Here is a 22,280-nt window from a genome sequence, read left to right as displayed (position 1 = left end):
GTCCATCTTTTTAGCAGAATGGCATTCCAGTATATCTGTAAAGGGCACTTCCAATGTCTAATTCAGAGTCCCTGAAGCCAGGTACAGTTGACAAAGACCCTTGTATGGAAAAACAAACTGAACTGTAACCCAGTTTACCAGAATATAAAACACTCTTTTCCTAAGTTACTTGCAAATGCCCAAACAGCCAACACAGATTTCAAATGCACTCACTTAATTCTGACTAAAGACTTTAATCAATGTACAGTGACCACAATGAATTCGATTATTGTAAATTTAAGTTTTAGAATTTTGCAGAAACTCGGTTTATTTCAGCAGCCACCATTACCACCTCACTGGCTACAGTGGTCTTTTCCTTCTTTAAGAAAAACAAAACCAAAAGCCCCAAGATAATTCGTCAGAAAATGCACTGTAGGAAACAATCATTAAAAAATGTTTTGCTGTCGGGCGGTGGTGGCGCACGCCTTTCATTCCAGCACTCAGGAGGCAGAGGCAGAGGCAGGTGGATCTCTGAGAGTTCGAGGCCAGCTCTGGGCTACAGAGTGAGTTCCAGGAAAGGCACCAAAGCTACACAGAGAAACCCTGTCTCGAAAAAACCGAAAGCTTTACTTTACATAACTAATGGTTCATTCGGCTTTTCCTGGAGGACATCGTCGTTTTCCACCTGTCCGGTACATCCAGGTACTTAGTGCCAAAGACTAAGACTACTGATGAAGTTAAAAGCTCTTATTAGTAAGGGCATTTCTTTGGTATTAAAAGAAGGCTCTTAAGTCACAGGGAAGTGATATACATAGGGCTTTTAATGAACCCTGAAAAAGCTAACATTCCAGAGACAATCAAGGAATCATTAAGTACACAAAATGACTCCTTGGACAGAAACAGTAAGGGATCATGGCACAGAAGCTCTTATGTAGAGCCGAGCTTTGGGACTGCATTGTAGTTGAAATGTCTACTTAGAACACTCATCTAGACGACACTCTCAGTAAGGACTCCAAATACCCTACCCCACCCTACCTACTGGCATCTAAACAGTTCCAGGGACCAATGGGTGGTTGGGCGGATGATCACAACCCTGTACACTGATGTGTAAGGGGTCTGGAGATCACAAACGTGCAGGCAGCTTACAGCAGTTGGGGTAAGAGTGAGGACGAAGATGTGCCTCGGGCTTCAGTTCAGCTCTGCCATCAAGTCCGACCCTGCTTTCCAGTTTTCTGTGTATGTCAGTGCTTTCCTTAAGTATTTAAACGCGTGTTGTAAGCACTGCAAATGTGTTAGGCACATCTGCTTTGTACCAATCTTACCCCTGTCTATACATAGTTATCAGACCCCATTTTCCTCCAACTACCTCTGGAATTTATTAGCATCATCATCCTGACCCTGATCATCTCTCTATCCTCTGGGCACAATCTTCCTAATTTTATTCATCTTAAGTTTTCAATAGAAGAGTCTTCCGGGCTGGAGAGATGGCTCAGAGGTTAAGAGCACTGGCTGTTCTTCCTGAGGTCCTGAGTTCAATTGCCAGCAACCACATGGTTTCTCATAACCATCAATAGTGAGATCTGGTGCCCTCTTCTGGCCTACAGGTGTACACGCAGGCAGAACATTGTATACATAATAAATAAATTAAAAAAAAAAAAGTCTTCCCATTACTTCCATTTTGCTCACACCAATGGAGCCTTACTGGTCACTCAATCTGCCATCAGCACGACTCCCTTAGTGTTTCCTATAGTATGTACTACCTTCCAGCATAGCAGTGAGTTGACTCTGCCCACTGTTTGTTACTGAAACAGAAACCTTTCAGGGTGAGGGTCACAGGGCACGGTGCTTCTTCACACCTGTAACAGCAACACTTTTTTTTTAAAGGCCAAACCAGGATTGTTGGGAGTTCAAGGTGTAGGCTAGAGGCAGTGTCTCAAAAGTAAAAATTCAAGATGTCACACCACATGCATGTGGTCTATCTTTAAAATGAAATACAACTCATGCTAAGCCTTAAGTCCATCCAAACTGAACCCCACAAGTCTTTTTCTAAGCAACATTGTGAGGCATTTACCTACCAGCATCCCAATGTCTGCAAGAGTAATTAAAAGATTGAAGAACCAATACCAAGGACTGGTAAACCGCCCAGAGGGTAAGGGGCTATACCTCCCTGTACCACTCCTATCACATGCACACCAAGACAAAAATTTCCTTAAAAATTTATCTCAGCACCCTGGAGACTATGGCAGGAAGATGTCATGAGATCAGCCTGTGCTACCCTCAAAACAAAAACAAAAAAAAAGCTAAAAGTTGTTATACCATGAAAATGTCAGGTAATCGTATTCAGTGTCTAAAACAAATTGCCTCATCCGTGTTCTCATTTCCTAATTTTCTGAAAGAAAAAAAAAACCCAAAATTCTTACTAACTTATAAGGCAATTTTCAAGATAACGCTTCCCAGGCTTTTTGCACTATTAGCTGGTGAACTAGTGCCCTCTAGTGACCACTTAGCATTGCACAGCTGAACGCCTCAAGTATTATAGGGCTGAGGTTCCAGTTTCACCTTACAGCTGCCTAGTTTAAAGCCCAGGCTTGCTCCCCAGTACCACCACGCCCCTCCACCACACACACACAGAACATTCTGAGGAGCAAGCAGTGCACACAACCCCTTTCCGTATGCTAGGCATGGGACTAAGGCCTTGTAAATGCTCAGCAAGGACTAGGGAGTGAACATCTCTAGCCAAGCAATTCCCCGCCCCCAGGTACTAGCCAGACCTTTAATCACCCTCTAGTCCTCATTGTGACACTCCTACCCCCAAACTTCTGCACATGGCCTTTTGTCTTCTCTCCTTCCAGGGAATGGGGCGTGCGCGCGCACGTGTGACGTATGCTAGTGCATTTAGGCCAGAAGAGGCCATTCGATAACAGAAAACTAACTCCACCCACACTGAAGGCGCTGCCTTCCCCCAATCCTGTAACCTGTTCTCCAAAGTAGTTTAAATCCCACCTGAGGTTTGAGCAAGCTCCTTCCTAGTCTTATTTCCCATCAGAGCCAGGCATGGTGGTACATCCCTTCAATTCCAGGACTCCTGGAGGCAGGCAGACCCGTGTGTTGACCAATCTAGTCTACACAGTGAAAGGCCAGTCAGGCCCATAACAATGGAAACTTAACCAATGTCTTCCCATAATGCTGGAAGCACCAAATGCTAAGTCCAAAATCACACCCGACCAAGGCACAGTCATCTAGTAAGACAGGTTCAAAGCAAGACAGCCAGATCAACATCAGGCTGAAGATGGAATAGTGAAAGGACTTTATTTTCCTTCTTGTTTTCTCTGGATACGACCAGACCCCAGAAGTCACAGACACTGGCTTTCTAGTTGACTTTGAAGCTGAGGTGGGGCCCTGACTTTAGTATTTATGTGTATCTAGGAACCTGTTACCCAAGCAAGACTGGGGCCTTTGGAATCACTAAGTAAACATTTTTAAACCTGGGTGCTGGAGAGACGGCTCAGCAGTTGAGAGCACTGACTGCTCTTCCAGAGGTCCTAAGTTCAATTCCCAGCAGCCATATGGTGGCTCACAACCACCTATGAGATCTGGTGCCCTCTTCTGGTGTGCAGGCATACATGTAGACAGAACACTTTATACATCAAGTTTTAAAAGCTTAAAAAAAAAAATTTAAAACCACATTAAGTTCTAGGATTAGCTTCCAAAGTATGCTCACAAAGTAAAACTATCAATTTTAAGTTTTCTTGTGTTGAGAACTTGTCGAATTCTACAGTTACATTGCATCCGGTTATAGATGTATTTTATTAATTCTCATATCTTTCTTTTTTTTTTTTTTTTTTTTTTTAGGTTTTTCGAGACAGGGTTTCTCTGTGTAGCTTTGCGCCTCTCCTAGAACTCACTTGGTAGCCCAGGCTGGCCTCGAACTCACAGAGATCCGCCTGGCTCTGCCTCCCAAGTGCTGGGATTAAAGGCGTGCGCCACCACCGCCCGGCTCTTTTTTTTTTTTTTTTTTACTCATATCTTTCTTAATGGCAAATAGGACTTGCCAATACCTGGGTTCCTCTTATACCTGGCCATAAGCTCTACGGTACAGATCATTCAGGACTACATGGTTTTAATACACAATTACACCTTCTCGTTTTCATTCATATCACAAAACAGCAACTAACCTTCTAGATGGCTCAAATACTACTTATTAAGGGGGAATCAGCAGTTTGTACTTATGTATTATTCTGTATCTTTCACTTTAAAAATCCTTAACTCAACCAAGAAAAAGGTTACCTCCCATTTGGGCTGCTTTTCTGTTTTGTTGTCAAGATTTATTTTTATTTTATGCTTATGAGGGATCGTCTGTAACAGCTGGTTCCTGAATCTCCCTTGAACAGGAGTTATATAAGACATTGTGTAGGAAGTGAACTCAGGTCCTCTGCAATACACCCCCATCACCTTTAAGAAATGAGACCTATAATGAGCCTAGAAAAACTTTTCAAGCCTTATTCAATTACATACAAATCCAAAAACGTATAGGTACTACAAATCAAGCCTGCGAAACATAATTACCAAAATGAATTGAAATTGCATTTTAAGATTTTTTTTAACTTTAAAAGAATACTTTCATACTGGGAAAATACAGCAGTAACAGCACGTTTCACTTTCCATCCGGTAATCCAGGAAAGACTGTATGTAAATGAAGACAAAATGTCAGCAAAATGCCAAAGGAATCTATTGTTATTAAATTAACTGAAATCTCGAGCCTCCTTTGACTAGATCTCATGTGTAGCACAGGCTCACCGGTGATCCCTGGGACTGTCTGGAGTAGCTGTACCCACGCTGGTACCTCACCTGGCTCGGCTCTTCTCTGCTGTACCCTAACTCTAACCTTTGACCTCTCCAGTTGCCTAGGACCATCCCTAGCCTCTATCACTTGTCAGTTTGGTTCTTCTGGGCAAATGGAATAGATTTCCTGCTCATCTTCAAACTCCCAGCCCCAAGTTTGTATCCTGGCAGAAACGTCATTGAATGTTGCGTTTGTCCCTTGCATTAGCCGTTCCCAATTCCTGTTCAGTTAAAAATGTAGTTTGGAAGCACGGCCTCTATTTTAAGCAGCCTAACCATGAGCTTCATGTGAAACTGAAAGTCTATTAATGATTCACTTCCTTTCAAAACTGCTGTGCCCAATTTCTCTTTTGATATCAAAGAATCTGTCAACAGCTTACTTTAAAGCTGAAACCCCTGAAACTATGGATGTCAATATGCAACAGGATGTGAAAATCAGGAGGGAAACGGATGCCAGCATCTTTAAATGAAAGTAATTCCCACACCCGTTTCCATTACTATAAAACGTATAATAAGCCTTATTTCGTCCAAGAACTTTTGTTTCTAAACCAGGTTAGTTTAATGTCTGGATTTGTAAACTAGTACACATAAGACATCTGTTAATAACAGAATTACTCTGCTACTGCCAGATATATTTACTTCTAGAAACTTGGTGGTTAAAGTGCCCAGTTACCAAACACTTTTAAAACAAAACTGAGTTTATAATTACCAAGTATATATACAATACAGACTTTTAAATACTGGATAGCACATGTTTTCCAAAGTCCCTATAAATTATGCTTCTTCTGGATTATATGTTCTGTAAATCTAAAAATAACATTTGGTTTTAATTTAAAGTCAAAATTAAAGGCTAAGTCTTATTAAACTAACCATTAAAAATGAACTATGAATCTTACATGAAGCCCTAAAATCGCAGCACTCAAATATTTTAGATTTTCTATTTCTGCACAGCAAAATACGGTTTTCAGTTGTAATTTTTAATGTGAATAGCCTATAACTCAAATAAACCCACAAATTCAGACTGCCTTACAAACAGTAATATAAAAGCTTTGAATTCAGTTACCTCAAGGCTTATCACATACCACCCACCGTACCTCAACTTAAGCACACACACAAAAAATAAAGATCTGTCAATGCCAATGTCTTCTTAACGTGAATGTGTAAATGAGCTAATAAGAGGTAGAACCCCATTTTTCTGTTGCCAACTCACCATCGCCAACAAAAGACGTCTACCTTCCCATACAGAAGCGTGACAATTAGTATTGCTTCGAATCTGAGCGAACTGCAGGGTACCTCTCAGACATTCCGAGTAAGCTACCCAGTTGTGAGACTACTCTGTCCACCTAGCAGATTTGAAAGATCAGTCTTCCAGATTCCTTTCTCAAGAGTTTGTGTTTATAAAGAACTAACTGTACAGGGCTTCCATCATGTTTTGGATGGAAAACAAGCAAACTTCTTAACACCCCATGAATAGGATAGTTTAAGCATTGTGAATGTAAAATCAGAATTGTCAAAAAAAAAAAAAATGATCATAGACAATGAAGAATAAACCATGGAATTTCTTTCTGCTCTTCACATCAGAAACTTACATGTATGTCTAAGGAGGTCCTCTTAAAAATGAATTTTATTTGAACAATCAAAGTGGCTTAAGCACAGAATAGCTGCTCTCCAATCTTCAAAGAAATTATGTATAGTTGTAAAAACTTCAAATATCACCAGTATATTTTATAAAATTAGATCCAATTTTATTAAGGATTTCAAATTACACATTTCAGACTTCTAGAATGGAAGAGACCCATCAGGGGACTGACAGTGTGTCGGAATGCACACTGACCCCGTGTCCACACAGCACACTCCCATTCCACAACAGCAGCAGCTACTGTTCCTTTGGCAACAGCTACTTCCTCAGGGAGGGAGGGAAGGAGGGAAGGACTGCACTAGCTCTCCAAATCCACCGAAAATGGGATTCGACCTTTAGATCACAAACTTGAATGTTCAAGAAAATAAGCTGTGTTTAGATGACTATGATTACAGAAAATAGTACAAACCATCTAATAGAAAGCAACCAAAGTATTTTCAAAATAAAGGAAACAATGCAATTGGTTAAGGATTTCCAGTAGTTAAAAATCTCAGGAAGAGGTCAGCTACACATGTGTTCATATCCTAAGACCTCAATACGAAATTTTCACAAGGAGCTATCACCTCTCCAAAGAAAAAAACAACTCGATGTAAATTTTATTAACAGCAGGAATGATAGACTGTCCGAGTACAATCCAATCAATATACCCTGTGAAGAAAAGTTCCTTCCCCCCAATGAACAGTAATTAGCCTGAGGTATTTTTAATGTAGCTCTCGGTATCTAAAACTTAATGTTACCCTCCCCTGCAATGGCCTCATTACCATTTTGGGATTTATTACAATGTGGTCACTTGAAACCCCAAAGTGGGGGGGGGGTGTAAAAATAAAAACAACCCATCGATCTCTTGAAATTGCACACTAATTTCATCCATTCCCACTACAACAGGAGCCACATGCTCAGACCTATAATAGAGGTGTTTAAACTTCATTCTCCAGTTTAATTAGCCAAGCTTAGTGTGACTACAATGTGGTACAGAGGCCCGATTTTATTTTATTTTTTGAGCATTTAGTAAGACTGAGAAAGTTTGTGAGATTTACCCCAGTATGCCTTAACATATCTGTGAGGTAGTTAAATCAACAGGACTACCCATTTGTAACTGTCCACAGCAAAGAGGAGCATGGCTAGAGGACACACGACTCATCCTTGAGCAGAAACACAGAAGCCAAAAAAATAAAAAATAAAGAGAGATCACACATCATTCGTCCCCTTTTTAAAAGCACAGAAGTATTACCACCTCCAAGGGTGTTCAATATGGAAAACTAGGCGTCCCTGAACTCCAGCTAACCCTCTGCAATAGCCTCCATCAGTACAAACTGAGACATCATCCTGTGAGAGCTAAGACTGTATAACATTTTTATTTTAGGCTATAAAAACAAAATTAGGCAAACAAACAAACAAGAAAATTCAAAATAGGTTCAAATGATGTAAATCCATCCTTTCCAGGAAAGCAGAAGGGTAGGCCCTACCACAAAGAAAAGATACTTAATTAATGGAGGTTAATTTTCAAAGTACATTTAAATACTATCAGATTAACTTCTGAAAAAAACAAAAAAACCTTGGGTTTGTTCACCTTGCTATAACTAATAACCATGAGTTGACTTCTGTTAGAATTATATCATCTAAAATATAAAACTCCCTTAATAATCTGTTAGTAGGTTTGATCTTAACTGGAAATTCTTAACCACAATTTCCTTTTCTCCAATCTGCATCATCCCCTAACAACGTAACAGAAGGAGGAGCTAATGCAGGTCGACTCCAACCTGTTCTATCAGCTGGAAACAACTTTGGTTCTTTAGGAAACAAACAGCTACACCAAACAATGTGCGCAACAGCTGACTCTCAAAACTGTATCCAATATGGTGAAAATATTCCAGAAGAACCAAGCTGCGGCAATAAACGGACATGCATTAGCAAGGATTTATGCATTCAACATATCTGACAGAACTCTAGTTAGAACAAATTGGTCTTTAAAATATCCATTTCCTTTCCTTTAAAAACTTACTGAGTCTACCAAGAAAGTACAAAACATAAGGCTGTAAGTAAGAGACAGTCGGGTTTAGGCTATTACAGGGTAGGCCGTCCTCGGGGCCAGACTTCCCGCTTCACTGCTGCTTGCACTCTGCTGGGTTCTGATCCTTCTGTCAAAGGAAAACAATACGTCAATCTACCTTCCACCTGCTTGGTAGTCGTCACACAACAATTCTGTATTACCACACTACCTCCAGGCTGGTGAAAACACATGACGTGGGATAGTGACACGTGACTTAAATTAGCACGTCAATGAAGTATGCAATCAAGACCACCATGTTGGACTTGTCAATTATCATCCGGCCTTTTATTTTCAAAGATATTTATATTTACACTAATTCATACCTATCAAAATACTTATATTTCCCTTATATTTGCTTAATTAAATACCTTCCTTATATTCCACAGCATATGGTCAATGAATGGAATGAAGGAAATGCTAGGTTTTAAATGAATCCTGCGAATTACACGCTCTGAGGGAGAAGCAGCTTCCACTAATCCTAAAATTCCTAAGAACTGTAGACTGGGACTTTTAGGGACTAAATACTAACAGTAATGGTGGTGGGGAGAATCAACACCCAGCACTGCCCTAGTTCAAAGCAGTCCTGCAGCCAGAGCCCCTTTAGCTGACTAATTCTAACTTCCCTCGGGTGGAAAACAACCGAGCAATACATGTGGAGTCCTCAGAAAGAGCCAAGGCCATCCACTCTCCCTTCAGCTCACCTTTGGGTCATAGTCCGGGTCGTTTTCCTCATCTCCTTCTTCTTCCCCTTCCTATATTAAAGTTCAAAATGCATCCATGAAGTAGGTACAGATTAGGAAAACTCGGCTCACAATGTATGGAAATTTTAGTACAAGTTACTCTATGGGTCAACAGATTTTCATGATTACAGAGTTTGTGGATAATACAATTTAATTTGAAAGCTTCTAACATGAAAAATTCCCCAACACAACTTGAGACATCCAGACAGCTTTTATTGACAAGATTTACTGCAGCCAACGCTGGAAAAGTTGACTGCAGCTTTTGACTTCTTCAAAGAGCTGATATCCCTGCAGCAGAACAAAATTATTTGAAATAAAAAAAAAAAATGTTGCTGAGTTTTGCAATTTATTTATTGAAACCTTATACATACATTGTTTGGCTGTAGAATTCTAAAATCATATTTTCCAAACAAAATTTATCCCAAATCACAGAATGATTATAGCAACGGAATACATTAATCACTCAATTTGCTCCTCAATGTGTTATACAGTGAATTATTTGCTCATTTGGTAAACATTACCTCATCAGCTTCTTCACCTTCTTCATCATACTGAAAAGAAGACAGGCAAAAGTGTGAATGAGTAAGAGTAAGGAGGAAACACTTAGTACTTACATTAGTAAACACCCATCGTTTGGAACACCAAATGTAAAAAAGAAACAACCACCATAAATGCCATTAAGTGGCGAAAACTTCCCCAGTTCTATGGTAGCTACAGGCTGAAGCAGCTCCCTAAGATCTCTTTAGAGTCTAGACTACCCATATAAACACTCAGGAGGTCTGGTTGTTTCAGGACACCAAAGTAAGAGTAAAACAGGGGGCTGGAGAGACAGCTCAGCAGTTAAGAGCACTGGCTGCTATTCCAGAAGTCCTGAGTTCAATTCCCAACAACCACATGATGGCTCATGACCATCTGTAATGACATCTGGCACCCTATTCTGGCCTGCAGGCACACACAAAACACTATATATATAATAAATCTTTAAAAACTAAAAGTGAAAGTAAAAGAATCCAAATATCCTAAAGAGACTTCTAAATTGAGAAAAGTTATCCAAAGGATTAGGTGAATTATGAATTCTTCTCTGTCCTACTTTTACAGAACAGTAAATCTCGGGAACCCTCCCCCAATGGTCCCAGGGCAGGATTCCAGGGCACTCACATCATCATCATCATCCTCAATAGCCTCGCCAGTAAAGTATAACACTGATCTTGGGATTATCCGCTCCCGTAAAAAGTGACCAATTTCAAAGTCTGCAGCCAGGATAGCTTCGGCATCGTCATCCTGTAAGAAGAATTGTCATGAGTTAACCCTGTTCTCCTGTGACTTCAAACTTGACACATGGAGATAAGTGGTCATCTCCATGTGCTAGCTTTGCAAGTTATTAATACCTAAAACTAAGTTAGCAGGCCAGCATATACACAAACAAAAATTATACTAAATAAATAGGACTATTTATATATGATATAGGGCTTTTTGCTTAAAGAGCAAAAGGCAAAAGCAACTTTGCTACATGAAGGCAATTTTCCTTTGAAAATACTGAGGCCGGGCGGTGGTGGCACACTCCTTTAAGCCAGCACTGAGGAGGCAAAACCAGGTGGATCTCTGGGAGTTTGAGGCAAGCCTGGGCTACAGAGCGAGATCCAGGACAGGCACCAAAGCTACACGGAGAAATCCTGTTTGGAGGGGGAGGGATGAAAATAAGGCTGGCATGATGGCTGAGCAGGTAAGGCCCAGTGGTTAGGAGCACTGGCCGCTCTTGTGGAAGACCCGGGACTCAGTTCTCAACACTCACTCCACTGTAAGTGACTCCAGTTCAAGGGGATTCTCTTCTGACTCATGCAGGCGTCAGGCACACAAGTGGAACACGAACACACGAACACACGAACACACACACACACACACACACACACACACACACACACACACACACACACACCCCTAATACACATAAAGCAGCACTAAACCTTCAGCAGGCATGATGGCATGTGCCTTTTATCCCAGCACCTGGGCAGCAGAGGCAGGTGGATCTCTGTGAGTTCAAGGCCTGTCAGTGCCACAAGGAGCCTGCCTTCTAAGGAGGGGGAAAAAATGCTAGCTGCAACCAGCCCATACTATAATTTAATATCTAGTTCTTTCATTTCACGAATACTAAATTGAAAAAAATAAACTCAACTTACCAGATCTCCATTCTCAGGGACTGCAAAATTAAGAAAAGAAATCCAAATGTGAAAAAAAAAATAAACAATGCTTACAATAAACAACCGTGGATAAGACCAAAACTAAGACACTACTTACCTTCAGGAGGGGTAAAAAAATTAAAGAAAGAGTCATTGGAAACTGTTTTAGTCACAGTTCGGACTGTCCCACGTCCCTTATGTTTCTGCTTCTTTTTAATGGTTTTCAAAGTAACATTCTTTCCTTTTTTCCAATCTATCTGGCACCTTAGGAAACAAAATATTTATATTTTATATTTTAACACACTTGATTGCTCAATTTTTTTAGAAGCGTTCTTGTCAAACTAAAATTTTACAGGATAATTGGCTTAATTAGCAAAAAATTTTCTAACAAAAGTTTAAAATCTGTAGATTTACAATAGCAATAGCACATGATATGAACAAAGTGAATAAACAATGTAGACTCAGAGGAAAATGACAGACGACGATGTCTGTCTAAGAGGACACACAAGGGAATGCAATACTGTAAGCTCTGCCGACAAGGAAAACAGAAAACACAGCAGTACAAGTAACTCACCCTGTACAACCCATAATTTCTGGTCCATCAAAAGAAAAGGGATCAGAATCATCTGGTTCTGACCTCATCCTGTAAGTCTTTGTTAACACTTCATTTGTGAAATATTCATTGGGTTCAAAGTGAAATTCTAAGATAAAACTCTTTAAAAGAAAACAAAAGAGAGTTAAGTTCTCAGCCCATGAATTCCAACGCATCAGTCAACAGCCTGACCTGGGGCTTGATAAGCATGCATCCCAGTCTAATGCTCGCCTCGCGCTGAAACACCATCCTAACAGGAATGTAAGGGACACCCCTAACTCTGTTAAAGGCACAAGATAACCCCTATGTTTCAACTTAAATTATCATCTCGGGCAGGTAAGTCCAAATAAATGACCAAGTGCCCCTTCCTCCATCCCCAGAGACACTAATTGTTAGATATGAAGCTAGGCCGACTGGACACAGGACAACTCTCCAGCCTTTACTCAGCACTGCCCACAGCTGGCACAGGAGGGATTATCAGCTGATCTCTCTCCTCATGGAGCCCTTTGGCACATCTACCTGAAGTCCTTCCCAGGCACACATCTGAACACATTGCTACCTTGTTCTACTTTATCGAGGATCACTGGCTGGCTGTACAGAACCACAGGCACCAAGAGCAAGCAGACAAGTATCTAACCCCTAACTCCCTCCAGAATATCCTGTTTAAACTCATCGGTAAAAACATTACAAAACTAAGTATTTATTTAAAAGTTCTTTTTCTTTACCATAGGCTGGCCAGCATCTGAGAACTTCACTTTAATATCTTTCAAGTGCTTCAGGATAGGTTCATCATGTTCCTATAAATTAAAATAAAAATGAGTATCTCATTTGGCACCTGAGGGTCAATGTTCTGTTACTATACAAAAACTCCTGACTAAAGAAAGCATCTGTTACAGTGAAGTTCTGTTTAGGAACTACGGACCCTAAAACTTCTCCACCAGATTATTATGGTTTACACTGAAGCTGCCTCATACCGAGGGACCCACCTGAAAAATGCAAAAGTCTAAAAAAGGCCATTTTTAAAACCATGTTTCCTGATTATATGATGTCTTTTCAAACTGTTCCCTCTCTACTTGGGCATCGCAGGAATGCGGTCAGCGCCCGCTGAGATCACCCCTTTGGCCCCCGTTTACTCCAGCAAGCACAAGACAGGATGGTCAGTACAATAGGGCAATCAATGGCTGGAACAGCGAGGCAGCGGCTCCAAAGGAGGTTAACATCTGCTGCTTTCCCAGGGAGTCAAATCGCTTCCTATCTTCAAGGCCAGTTTCCCTGAGTCCCAAGTCTTAGGGCAACACAAATGAGACAGTATTTTCTCAGCAACCCTCCCCCCATACTAAAGTATAGGAAAACAAGGTCTTATGAACTATGAGAAGAACCAACTGCTAATCAATCACAAAGATACTATTTCATTACTAAACTTATAAAATATTTAAATTAATCAAAGCCAAATTTTCTTTCTATATAAAACTATAAATAAGAAGTCAACTGAAGAAATTAGCAACCAAAGATATTTAAATGTCAGGCTTCTTTTAGAAAGCAGGTGGTTTAATGAATTAAATTACCTGAACCATATCACTGAGCAAATCCACATTCTTAAAAACTGTCAACCAAAATTCAGGAATCCCTTTAGGGTCTTCTTTCTCTTCATCCTTTTTCTCATCTTCAATCTTGGCCTTTTCTTTCATTTCCTCCTTGAAAAAGACAGCAAACAACTGAATTATATATTAGGTCTTTGGATAAACTTATGACAGTGGCCTAACTTTGGATCTTCAGTCAACAAAGGTCTAGTTTAACTGTCCAAGTACTGCTGGCCCTCATTCCGACCTTCAATTCCATAGAAACCAAGAGGCACCAGGCAGAGAGATCAAGGGCTGCAGGGACATCGTAGAAAGCAGAACAGAGACAGCAAACAGAGACCTGCCCAAGGTTCAGCCTGACATTCAATCAGAATAACGACTGATTACATCTCTAAAAGCAATGGTCGAGTTACATGGCACTGGACTCGTCACAGCTGTCGTTATTCACTACAGGCAGGTCACTTGACGGTTCAACAGTCACCATAGGGTTCAAAGAAAACAACACAAAAAGCTGGAAATACTGCAATAAGGCTGAAGGAGGGCTCATCTGCATTATTCACATACAAAAAAGGACATTTCCTGGGCGTGAGAACATGGTTGAGAGCCAGACCTTACAAAGCTGTTTACATAATACCACACGCCATCAATCAATGCACTTGTGAGAACTCCTTAGGCTCCTATCACCTGAATGCACAGGACATCACCACTGGTACTCACTGCAACTTCTTCTTCCTCATCTGCTTTCCATTCACACTCTTCTTCTGTAGGTTCATAAATTGCATTAATGATCTCAAATCGCTAAAAGGAAAAAAAAAGCTTGTGTAAAAACATTAGCACACAAGCTTAAAACCATTGGTTTCTGATTAAGGACTCAGATTTAATTACTAAATACCACAACTTTCAATAGTTATTGATGGTTCCACAAACACCTCCAATACCCATTCCATTCAGATATCTCAAGGTCAAATCATTTCCAAGTTTGTTTTCCCGAGGTAGTAGTGTAAACCATTACCTTATCAAATAAAGGCTGATAGAGCACAGCATACTTCCTCTCAAGATCATGAACTTCCTCATAGAATTTGGCTTCTATCTGTGCACATTTCACTTGAAGGTTTTTGAGAGCATTCACTCGTCTTTTGACTACTTTAGGCAAGCTGAAAGTTTAGAAACCATTTACATAAAAATCAGAAAAACACAAGTCACAGTTTTTCACATTAAAATGGAAACATAAAAAGTGGGTATGTTCTAGTTGAAACAAGGAATTTAAAATTCAACAGAAATATAGATCCTTTCATTATAAAAGGGAGTAATCAACAGTAATCAACTCTAATTATTTGTAATGAAGTTCAGTAATCTAGCCTGTAGTAATCCATCCTGACTCAGCCTAACAACAGCCATTTGGTTTGTGTGTAGGCAGCTACCTCGTCTGTATTTTAACCAGGGCTAAGAAGACACACATGGACTTTGGAGAAATGGGTATTTTCCACTTTCTACATTTAAACTAATTTGGAACTTGAAATTACATTAAAAAAATATTATGAAGAATATGCATTTTCATACCTGAGATACAACTGATATCATAATACACAATGTGGTTTATTTGTTGTTTTTTAGATATTGCCCAGGGGTTGCCTCAAGGAGATAGGCAAGGCTGACCCTTACCCCTGATCTTTCCACTTCTACCACACAAGTACTGGGATTACAAGGTGTGTACAACCACACACCTGGTTGATATGTTCTTTTTAAATTACACACAATTAAATTCATAAACCCTTCCTTCTACCTTCCCCTAAAGTTCACACTCAAGCAAGACATATTTAATCTTAGACAATCTTAGCAAGAAATACCCTAAATCCAGGTCAAATTTTCTATTCACATTTTGTAAAATAATCTTCTTACCTAACCATTAAAATAGTTAAAATTAAAGAATTAACACATTCAACTAGATCACTTTTCTCTATTTCTTACAATTAATCTGCACAAGCCTGATGACTGAAGTTGGATTTCCAGAATTTGCAGTGGCAGGTGGAGAACTAACTCCTGCACACTGTGGGTGTGTCAACGTGTGCTCAGAGAGAAAAAATGGAAAAGGTGAACTCACACCCCTGCAGAGTGAGGAAGTAGCGGAGGCTGCTAGCTTTCTTCCTCATTCCAAAATTAGCCCTAGGAATTTTAGAGCGAGCCACAAAACCATCTCAGGAAAGCAGGCACACACACACACACCTCCACAGTCAACTTTAAGCTGTTTGCTGTCTAATTAGTATACACAGAATAAACTGCAGCTTGGGACAAGATGCCTGAAAGCAAGCTGATGACAGGCTAGGGGAAACCATTTTATAAGAAAGAAATCCTTTAAATTCTGTTCTTCCCTTGGACAACTGCCTCTTCCTATTCAATAACATTAAAGACAAAATTCCAAAGGAAACAGTAAGTTATCCATAAAGGCAAAGGAATAAAATTTATACCAGTCTTCAAAGGTAAACACTGTTTCACAAGAGAGAAAAAGACTTGTAGTCTGAAGAACTGACTTCACAATGAATGAATGCTGTGTAAGCTTCTGGTCAAGATAAATATATTGGACACTGCTGTGGAACAATCCTTTTCTACACTATGATTATGTATTACTCCCATTGGTTAAAAAAAGCTGACAGGGGGTAGCTGGGCAGTTAGTTAAGCTGATGATGGGAAGGAGGACGGTGGAGTCAGGAGAGGCTCCAGGCAGCTGCCAAACAAGCCACGAACCACATGGGAAAGCATAAATATAAGTACGGGTTAATTTAAGTGTAAGAGTTAACTAGTAACAAGCCTGAGCTATCGGCCAAGCATTTATATATGATTCATATTCAGCCTCTGAGTCAGTTATTTGGGACCAGGTGGTCGGGAGAGAAACAGCCCTTTACAGGGTGCATTAGGCTTTCCCAAGAGGTAAACCATATTATTTAAAGCAATTTAAGTAAAAAGTACAAGTATTACTATAAGGTATGGTAGTAAATTGAATATTGCCTTGAAGGGGAAAAGAAAGCAGTATTTGTAAGCAATACACATCTTAAAAATATTCAATAAGCTATACACTATCAACACGGCTGTTTATGACCAGGGAAGTAACTACAGAGGATGAACTAGCTATAAACAAAGGAAGTCACAAAGACAGCTCCAGTTAGTCCAAACATAATTTCACTTTCAGGACATATAAAGCTGAGGCTCACAACTGCTTGTAACTCAAGTTCCAGAGGGATTCCACACCTCTGAATCCCATTAAGGCACCTCCACTCAATGTGTACATGTATATTGCACTCAAACTTGCTCACTCTCTCTCCTTCTAAGATCTCAAAGATTAAAAAAAAAAAAAAAAAAAAAAAAAGAATCAGAGGCTACAAAGATGACAATGGTTAAGAGCATTTGATTCCAAGCATCCATGTAAGGCAGCTTACAACTTCCAGGAACTCCGGTTCCAGGGGATCTGACACCCTCTCCTGGTTTGCCTTGGAATTGCACACCCACTGTGCATACACTTGCACAGTACACACACATAACAAAACAAAACGCTTAAGTCTTAAAAACAATCTTAACCACACACACATGAATAGAAAAATGCCATCCTTGGTATAGAGTGCTGATGCATGCCTATGATCCCAGACCGAGAGGTAGAGACAGCCGTATCGAGCCTGACGCCAGATTAGTCAAACTGAGTCCATATCTCAAAACAAAAGGCTGAACTTAAGAAAGAAAACTTCAGCTTATAGTACTGGATAGAAGACACACATGATTAAAATAAGAAAGCTAGAGTATGTGTCTTAATGCTAGGGAGGAAGAAGTATGGCCAAAGAAACTATAAAATACAAAGACAAGAGTAGAGACACACAGATTTAAATGTAACCAGTCTACAGTGGGAACTGGAAGCCATGGTTTTTACGTCTTTCCTAGGAACTTTCACAGTGAACACTTACTATACAGAAATAAGGGCAGCTTGCGCAGTACAAACAGAGCTACTATGGTCAGGATGTCTTCTTCCCGACAGTTGGGGAGCCGTGCGTAGGTCAAATGCCAACCCTGGAGATAGTTCTTTCCTCCCACTCCTGTGGGGGGGTTCCAGGGATTCAATTCAGGTGGTCAGGTCTCCATCACTGGAGTACCAAATGCCTTCCCTGCTAAGCTATCTCCCTGGCCCCAGGCAGTATTTACAGAACAGTTACAAAAACAAGAGGGGAGGCTGAAGAGAGGGCTCGGTGTGAGGGTTTGCTGCTCTGCAGAGCACCCGAGTTCATTTCCCAGCACCCACGTCGGACTGCTCACAACTCCCAGGAACTCTAGTTGCAGAGGATCTACTGTCCTTGTCTAGCCTCCCTGGGCAACCACAATATGCACATAAATAAAAAAATTAATCATAAGAAGAGAGAATGCTGAAGCCATGCTGGACAAACTAAGTAAGTACACAACGTGGCTAAAGACAAGGGAGAGAACAGCCACGGAAATACACAAAAGAAACCAACCCAAAGGGAAATTAAGAGCCAGGCACTTAGGAGGCAGAGGAGGGTAAATCTGAGTTCGAGGCCAGCCTGGTCTGAAGAGCAAGTTCCAGGACAGTCAGGGCTACACAGAGAAACCCTGTCTCAAAAAACTAAACAAAAACAAAAATTACAGTTCTAAGAAACATTAGCGAGACCAAGACAACTGGGCATTTTAAACCTAAACTACAGCATAGTACATACATGTTTAGAAAACAGCAAACTAAAACTGACACTAAAGAAAACTTGGACAAAGCAAATTAGATTTTAAAATAAAAACGGTAGGTAGCTGGGGGCGATAGCACCCTTCTTTATTACCAGTAGCTGGGAGGCAAAGGCAGGCAAGATCTGTGGATTCTAGGTCAGCCTGGTCTACAGACTGAACGAACTCCAGGAAAACCAGGGCTACTCTTTTGTTCCCCCAGAAGGAGCGGGGGGGGGGGGGGGGGGGGGGGGGCGCACAAGGCTAGAAACGGCTCAGCTGTTGGGAGCACTTGCTGATCTTGGAGGACCGGGGTTAGCCAGGTTCCCAGCATTCTCATGGTGGTTCATAGCTGTTAACAACCCATGAAAGTTTGTATACATAAATATACACATGCAAACATAAGCTTATCTCACAAATAAATGATGTAACATACTAACAATTATGTCTATTCCTAGGGGATCAGGCTAATTTGACTTCAAATACACTCTTGGAGGGGGTGTGCTATAAATTACTTCAATGATTTTAGCAATATTACTAGATACACTATCAATTTTTAAAAAACACAGCATTTCTCCATATAAGCAGGAATACAATATAAAAGAATACTTTATTAACAGGAATAACATATGCAAAATATACAGAAATTAATATAATCAATATTCTAAGAAGAAAACTACAAAACTGAAAGCTAGCATGTATTTATGAACAACACAAGGATATGGATGAGATGATACTAAAGATCCACACTACCTGTCAATTTATGAACTGTAACTGATAGCAAACTTGCCAGGTGAAAACTGAGAACCCTGTCAAACCTGTGGAATAGGTGTAGGCAGCTTGGCTTCTTGATTGTATTTACGCATAGGACAGCACGGAAGGAAGCATCTTGTCTGTCAGACAAGGACAAAGGAATCATGTCTTGACCAACATGAAGACTGTACTTAAGAGCCAGGATTATGGAAGCAACTCACTGTCTCCCATGTTAACACACACTCTGAAGCTACAGCCAGCGGATGTGTCAAAGACAAGAACAGACAGAAAGACCAGTGAAATCAGTGTGCTACTTCAGACAAAGTCAACGATGCAAAAGAACCTCCTATGTTAACAGGTGGACATGTATAAATGGAGAAACAATGGCTCACAGTGAACAGTTTAATAAGAACTTACCAAAACAGGAGGAAGGGATGGATGTTTATCTGTACCAAGCACAAAGCTAGACTTTGAAGAAATGCAGGCACTAAGAAAGACTTCTAAACAATTTGAATCCACAAGTCATCGGCACAAGATGAAAAACAAAACACCCATCTTGCTAATATAAAAATTAAGGATTTCTGTTTACTGAAGGACTCCATAGAATATTTTTTGCAATAATAAGGGGGAAAATATAAATAGATAAGAATTTCTACAAAAACGACAGTAACCTCAGTTAAGAAATGGACAGAGGGTGCAAATGGGCTAACAAGGCTCACTCGTTTTCTGAAAAGCCACTCCAAGTTTACTAGAAAGCAGAAAATACAAATAAAACAAGATCATACCTTCTATGGTGGAAAAGAAAATGATCTACAAAAAGCTGGGTGCCAACTTTTGGCAGAGACATGGAAGATAGAGCCACCTTCAGCTGGAAAGAAACATCTCTAGAAAGAAACCCCAGCATTTCCAGAAATCTTGCTATAAGCCCTGAAGATTGTCTGCTCTCTAAGCAGGAATTCTACCAAAGTAACAGCCCAAAGAACTTCTTCCAGTCCCTTAAGAGGAGAAACAGAATGACGGGCACCCATCCCAGGACAATCTGGCACACACAACAGTAGACACACCGAGTCAGGAAGTGTGTCCAGTAAACAGAGGGCAGTAGACATGGACCTTAAAATCAGAAAACTGAGTTAGGCAGCACATGAAGTAACCCATATTTTAAAAAAAGGAACCTATATTTCTAATTCTGTACATTCCTAACAAACTTCTAAACAAATCATAGAAATGGCTAAAAACAGTGCATTTCCTGCAGACCTGAACCAAGTCAAAAGGCCTAATCTATTCAGAGCTCTACATTCTTAACTCCCCAAAATCTTATACTAGCTATTAACAGACATTAGCGTTCCATGATCACACAGGTAAACGTCAGCTGTTTTTTTATAGAAAGATAAATGAGGGTAGAAAAAAAAGAAACTTGTACCTTTCAATGTATCCTGTTGGTGTGTCTACCAGACCATCCAGTCTTTCCTGAAGGGCTGCAAGAATCTGAGGATTTTGCATCATCTGAACAGTCAGCTGACGCGCTTTTAAAAAGAAAGGGGGCATTGAAAGAGGGATTTGTGAAACCGTTTCTGCTGTTTCCACTGGACACCAATCATGAAGTCTTGCTAACAGGCACATAAAATGCTGGTATGAGAAGTAGAAATGTGTGGAATAAGCTAAGGAAAACCCAGCACGTCGGGTTTCTAATAATATTTAAAGCACAGGATTTCTCTAGGCCCTTATCACAAGCACAATGGACAAAAATCTTTCTAGTCCTGTTCGTTATCTTGCGTTTCACCACCGTTCTAAAGCTTTGGGAAGTTCAAAGCTCTGTCACAATGCTGCCTACTACCCAAGACTCAACAAGTCACCTGAAGGCAGACAACTTACCAGAAAACCCCAAGTTTACTGCATGTACATTTCACTTGAGAGTGTAACAAAATCATTTTCAGTTATATTCTTGGAGACTTAATTTGCTTTTAATAATAATTTAGTAGCTAGATGATACACAGCTGTAATAATAGGCACTTAGGAACATCAATTATAGCAACTGAAAAAATTCTGAAAGAAGGCAGGAACTCCGGATTTTCATAATTAAAATACATCTGGCTAAAACCGAAAGTGAGTCACCTGGTTACCTCAGTGCTCCTGGACCATCTACCCACCAGTACTACTCCTCATGGACATTATCTGCTAGGCAAACGTTCACTGATTCCACATACATTTAATAACGCCCTTTTGCTGTTGATAGGGTGCATTTTTAAACCAGCTCTGTCTTACATAATTAAATAGTAAACATAGGTTAGAAGCATTGCCAAGTAACTGGCATTTCCAACCCTTCTAGTCTTACACAGCTAGGTGCTCTCAAACTCCACAGGAGGGTGAAACGGTCATGAGTTATCACCTTCACATCTTCCTTGCTTCCTCTTACACAAAAGCGGTCACTAAACTCGAGGAGTGGATGAGGAGATAAAGGACAACAGACAGGGGTCCAGAAAAGAGTGGGAGAGAAGTTCCAATCGCTCTCCTCTAGAGGACACACACCAGCACCGCTGGCTCCGGGAGTAATTGAAAAGAATACCTTTGATTTTTGTTTCTTCACCCGTTTCTTCCTCTTCTACTTCTTCAACGTCATCCAAATCTTGATCAAGTTCAGACTGTTCTTTGCTACAATGTCATAGCATCACACCATAGTTTAAATGTATGAATTACAAAACAAAATGATAGAGAAACTTGTATTGACTTTCTAATAATAAACAGGGTTCTTTCAAAGGACAGAGATTCACAAGTGATTATGATTTCTAACTCGGTAACATGGAGACAAGTACTAACTGAAGTCAGTACTTAAAACCATCTAGCCAAAAACAAGCTTCAGGCTGTACAAGTGCAGTTTGGTAGGTTTGTGACTGCAGGAAGCATGTTTTCAAACTTGTAGCCAATGACTGCATTCCTGTCTTTGTAATGAAACGTACTATCATTTTACACAGGGCAGCAAAATACCACGATGAAGTCTGTTTCCTAGCCGATTTCATAACTAAATAACTATGACCCGGTCTTGGTAATGACATTTATTTGCTATTGTTTTTGTACATTAGTTTCATGTAGCCTATGTTGGCATCTCACTTCCTATGTAGCTGAAGGCTTTGAACTTGATCCTCCTGCCTCCACCTTGCAGAGTGCTAAGTAGGATTACAGGCCTACACCACCATGCCCAATGTATGGCACTGAATTGGTAGTGG

The 22,280-nt window shown here is 40.3% G+C and overlaps 1 protein-coding gene across 8 annotated transcripts in view; it reads right to left on the bottom strand.

Annotated features, from left to right (window-relative positions):
• Positions 1 to 7,796: 7,796 nt before the first annotated feature.
• The window catches only part of Nap1l1 (nucleosome assembly protein 1 like 1), a 28,592-nt gene continuing 14,108 nt past the window's right edge, over positions 7,797 to 22,280 (bottom strand). The window contains exons 3-16 of one of the 8 annotated variants that reach the window (XM_006974442.4): positions 21,623 to 21,708; positions 20,480 to 20,582; positions 14,612 to 14,753; positions 14,317 to 14,397; positions 13,585 to 13,713; positions 12,745 to 12,816; positions 12,002 to 12,141; positions 11,546 to 11,691; positions 11,428 to 11,447; positions 10,409 to 10,531; positions 9,772 to 9,801; positions 9,212 to 9,262; positions 8,529 to 8,598; positions 7,797 to 7,922 (exon numbers count right to left, since the gene is read on the bottom strand). In XM_006974442.4, coding sequence (XP_006974504.1) covers positions 8,563 to 8,598; positions 9,212 to 9,262; positions 9,772 to 9,801; positions 10,409 to 10,531; positions 11,428 to 11,447; positions 11,546 to 11,691; positions 12,002 to 12,141; positions 12,745 to 12,816; positions 13,585 to 13,713; positions 14,317 to 14,397; positions 14,612 to 14,753; positions 20,480 to 20,582; positions 21,623 to 21,708 — 1,159 coding nt within the window. In that variant the 3' untranslated portion in view covers positions 7,797 to 7,922; positions 8,529 to 8,562. Of the gene's footprint in view, positions 8,599 to 9,211; positions 9,539 to 9,771; positions 9,802 to 10,408; positions 10,532 to 11,427; positions 11,448 to 11,545; positions 11,692 to 12,001; positions 12,142 to 12,744; positions 12,817 to 13,584; positions 13,714 to 14,316; positions 14,398 to 14,611; positions 14,754 to 20,479; positions 20,583 to 21,622; positions 21,709 to 22,280 lie in introns of all 8 variants that reach the window. The other 7 variants (XM_015993264.3, XR_013045549.1, XM_042263447.2 and 4 more) reach the window with 7 other exon arrangements.

The sequence above is a fragment of the Peromyscus maniculatus genome, chromosome 18 (assembly GCF_049852395.1).
Source record: "Peromyscus maniculatus bairdii isolate BWxNUB_F1_BW_parent chromosome 18, HU_Pman_BW_mat_3.1, whole genome shotgun sequence".
NCBI classification, from domain to species: domain Eukaryota; kingdom Metazoa; phylum Chordata; class Mammalia; order Rodentia; family Cricetidae; genus Peromyscus; species Peromyscus maniculatus.
The sequence above is the reverse complement of the archived record's forward strand: the minus strand, read 5'-3'. Positions and strand labels throughout refer to the sequence as shown.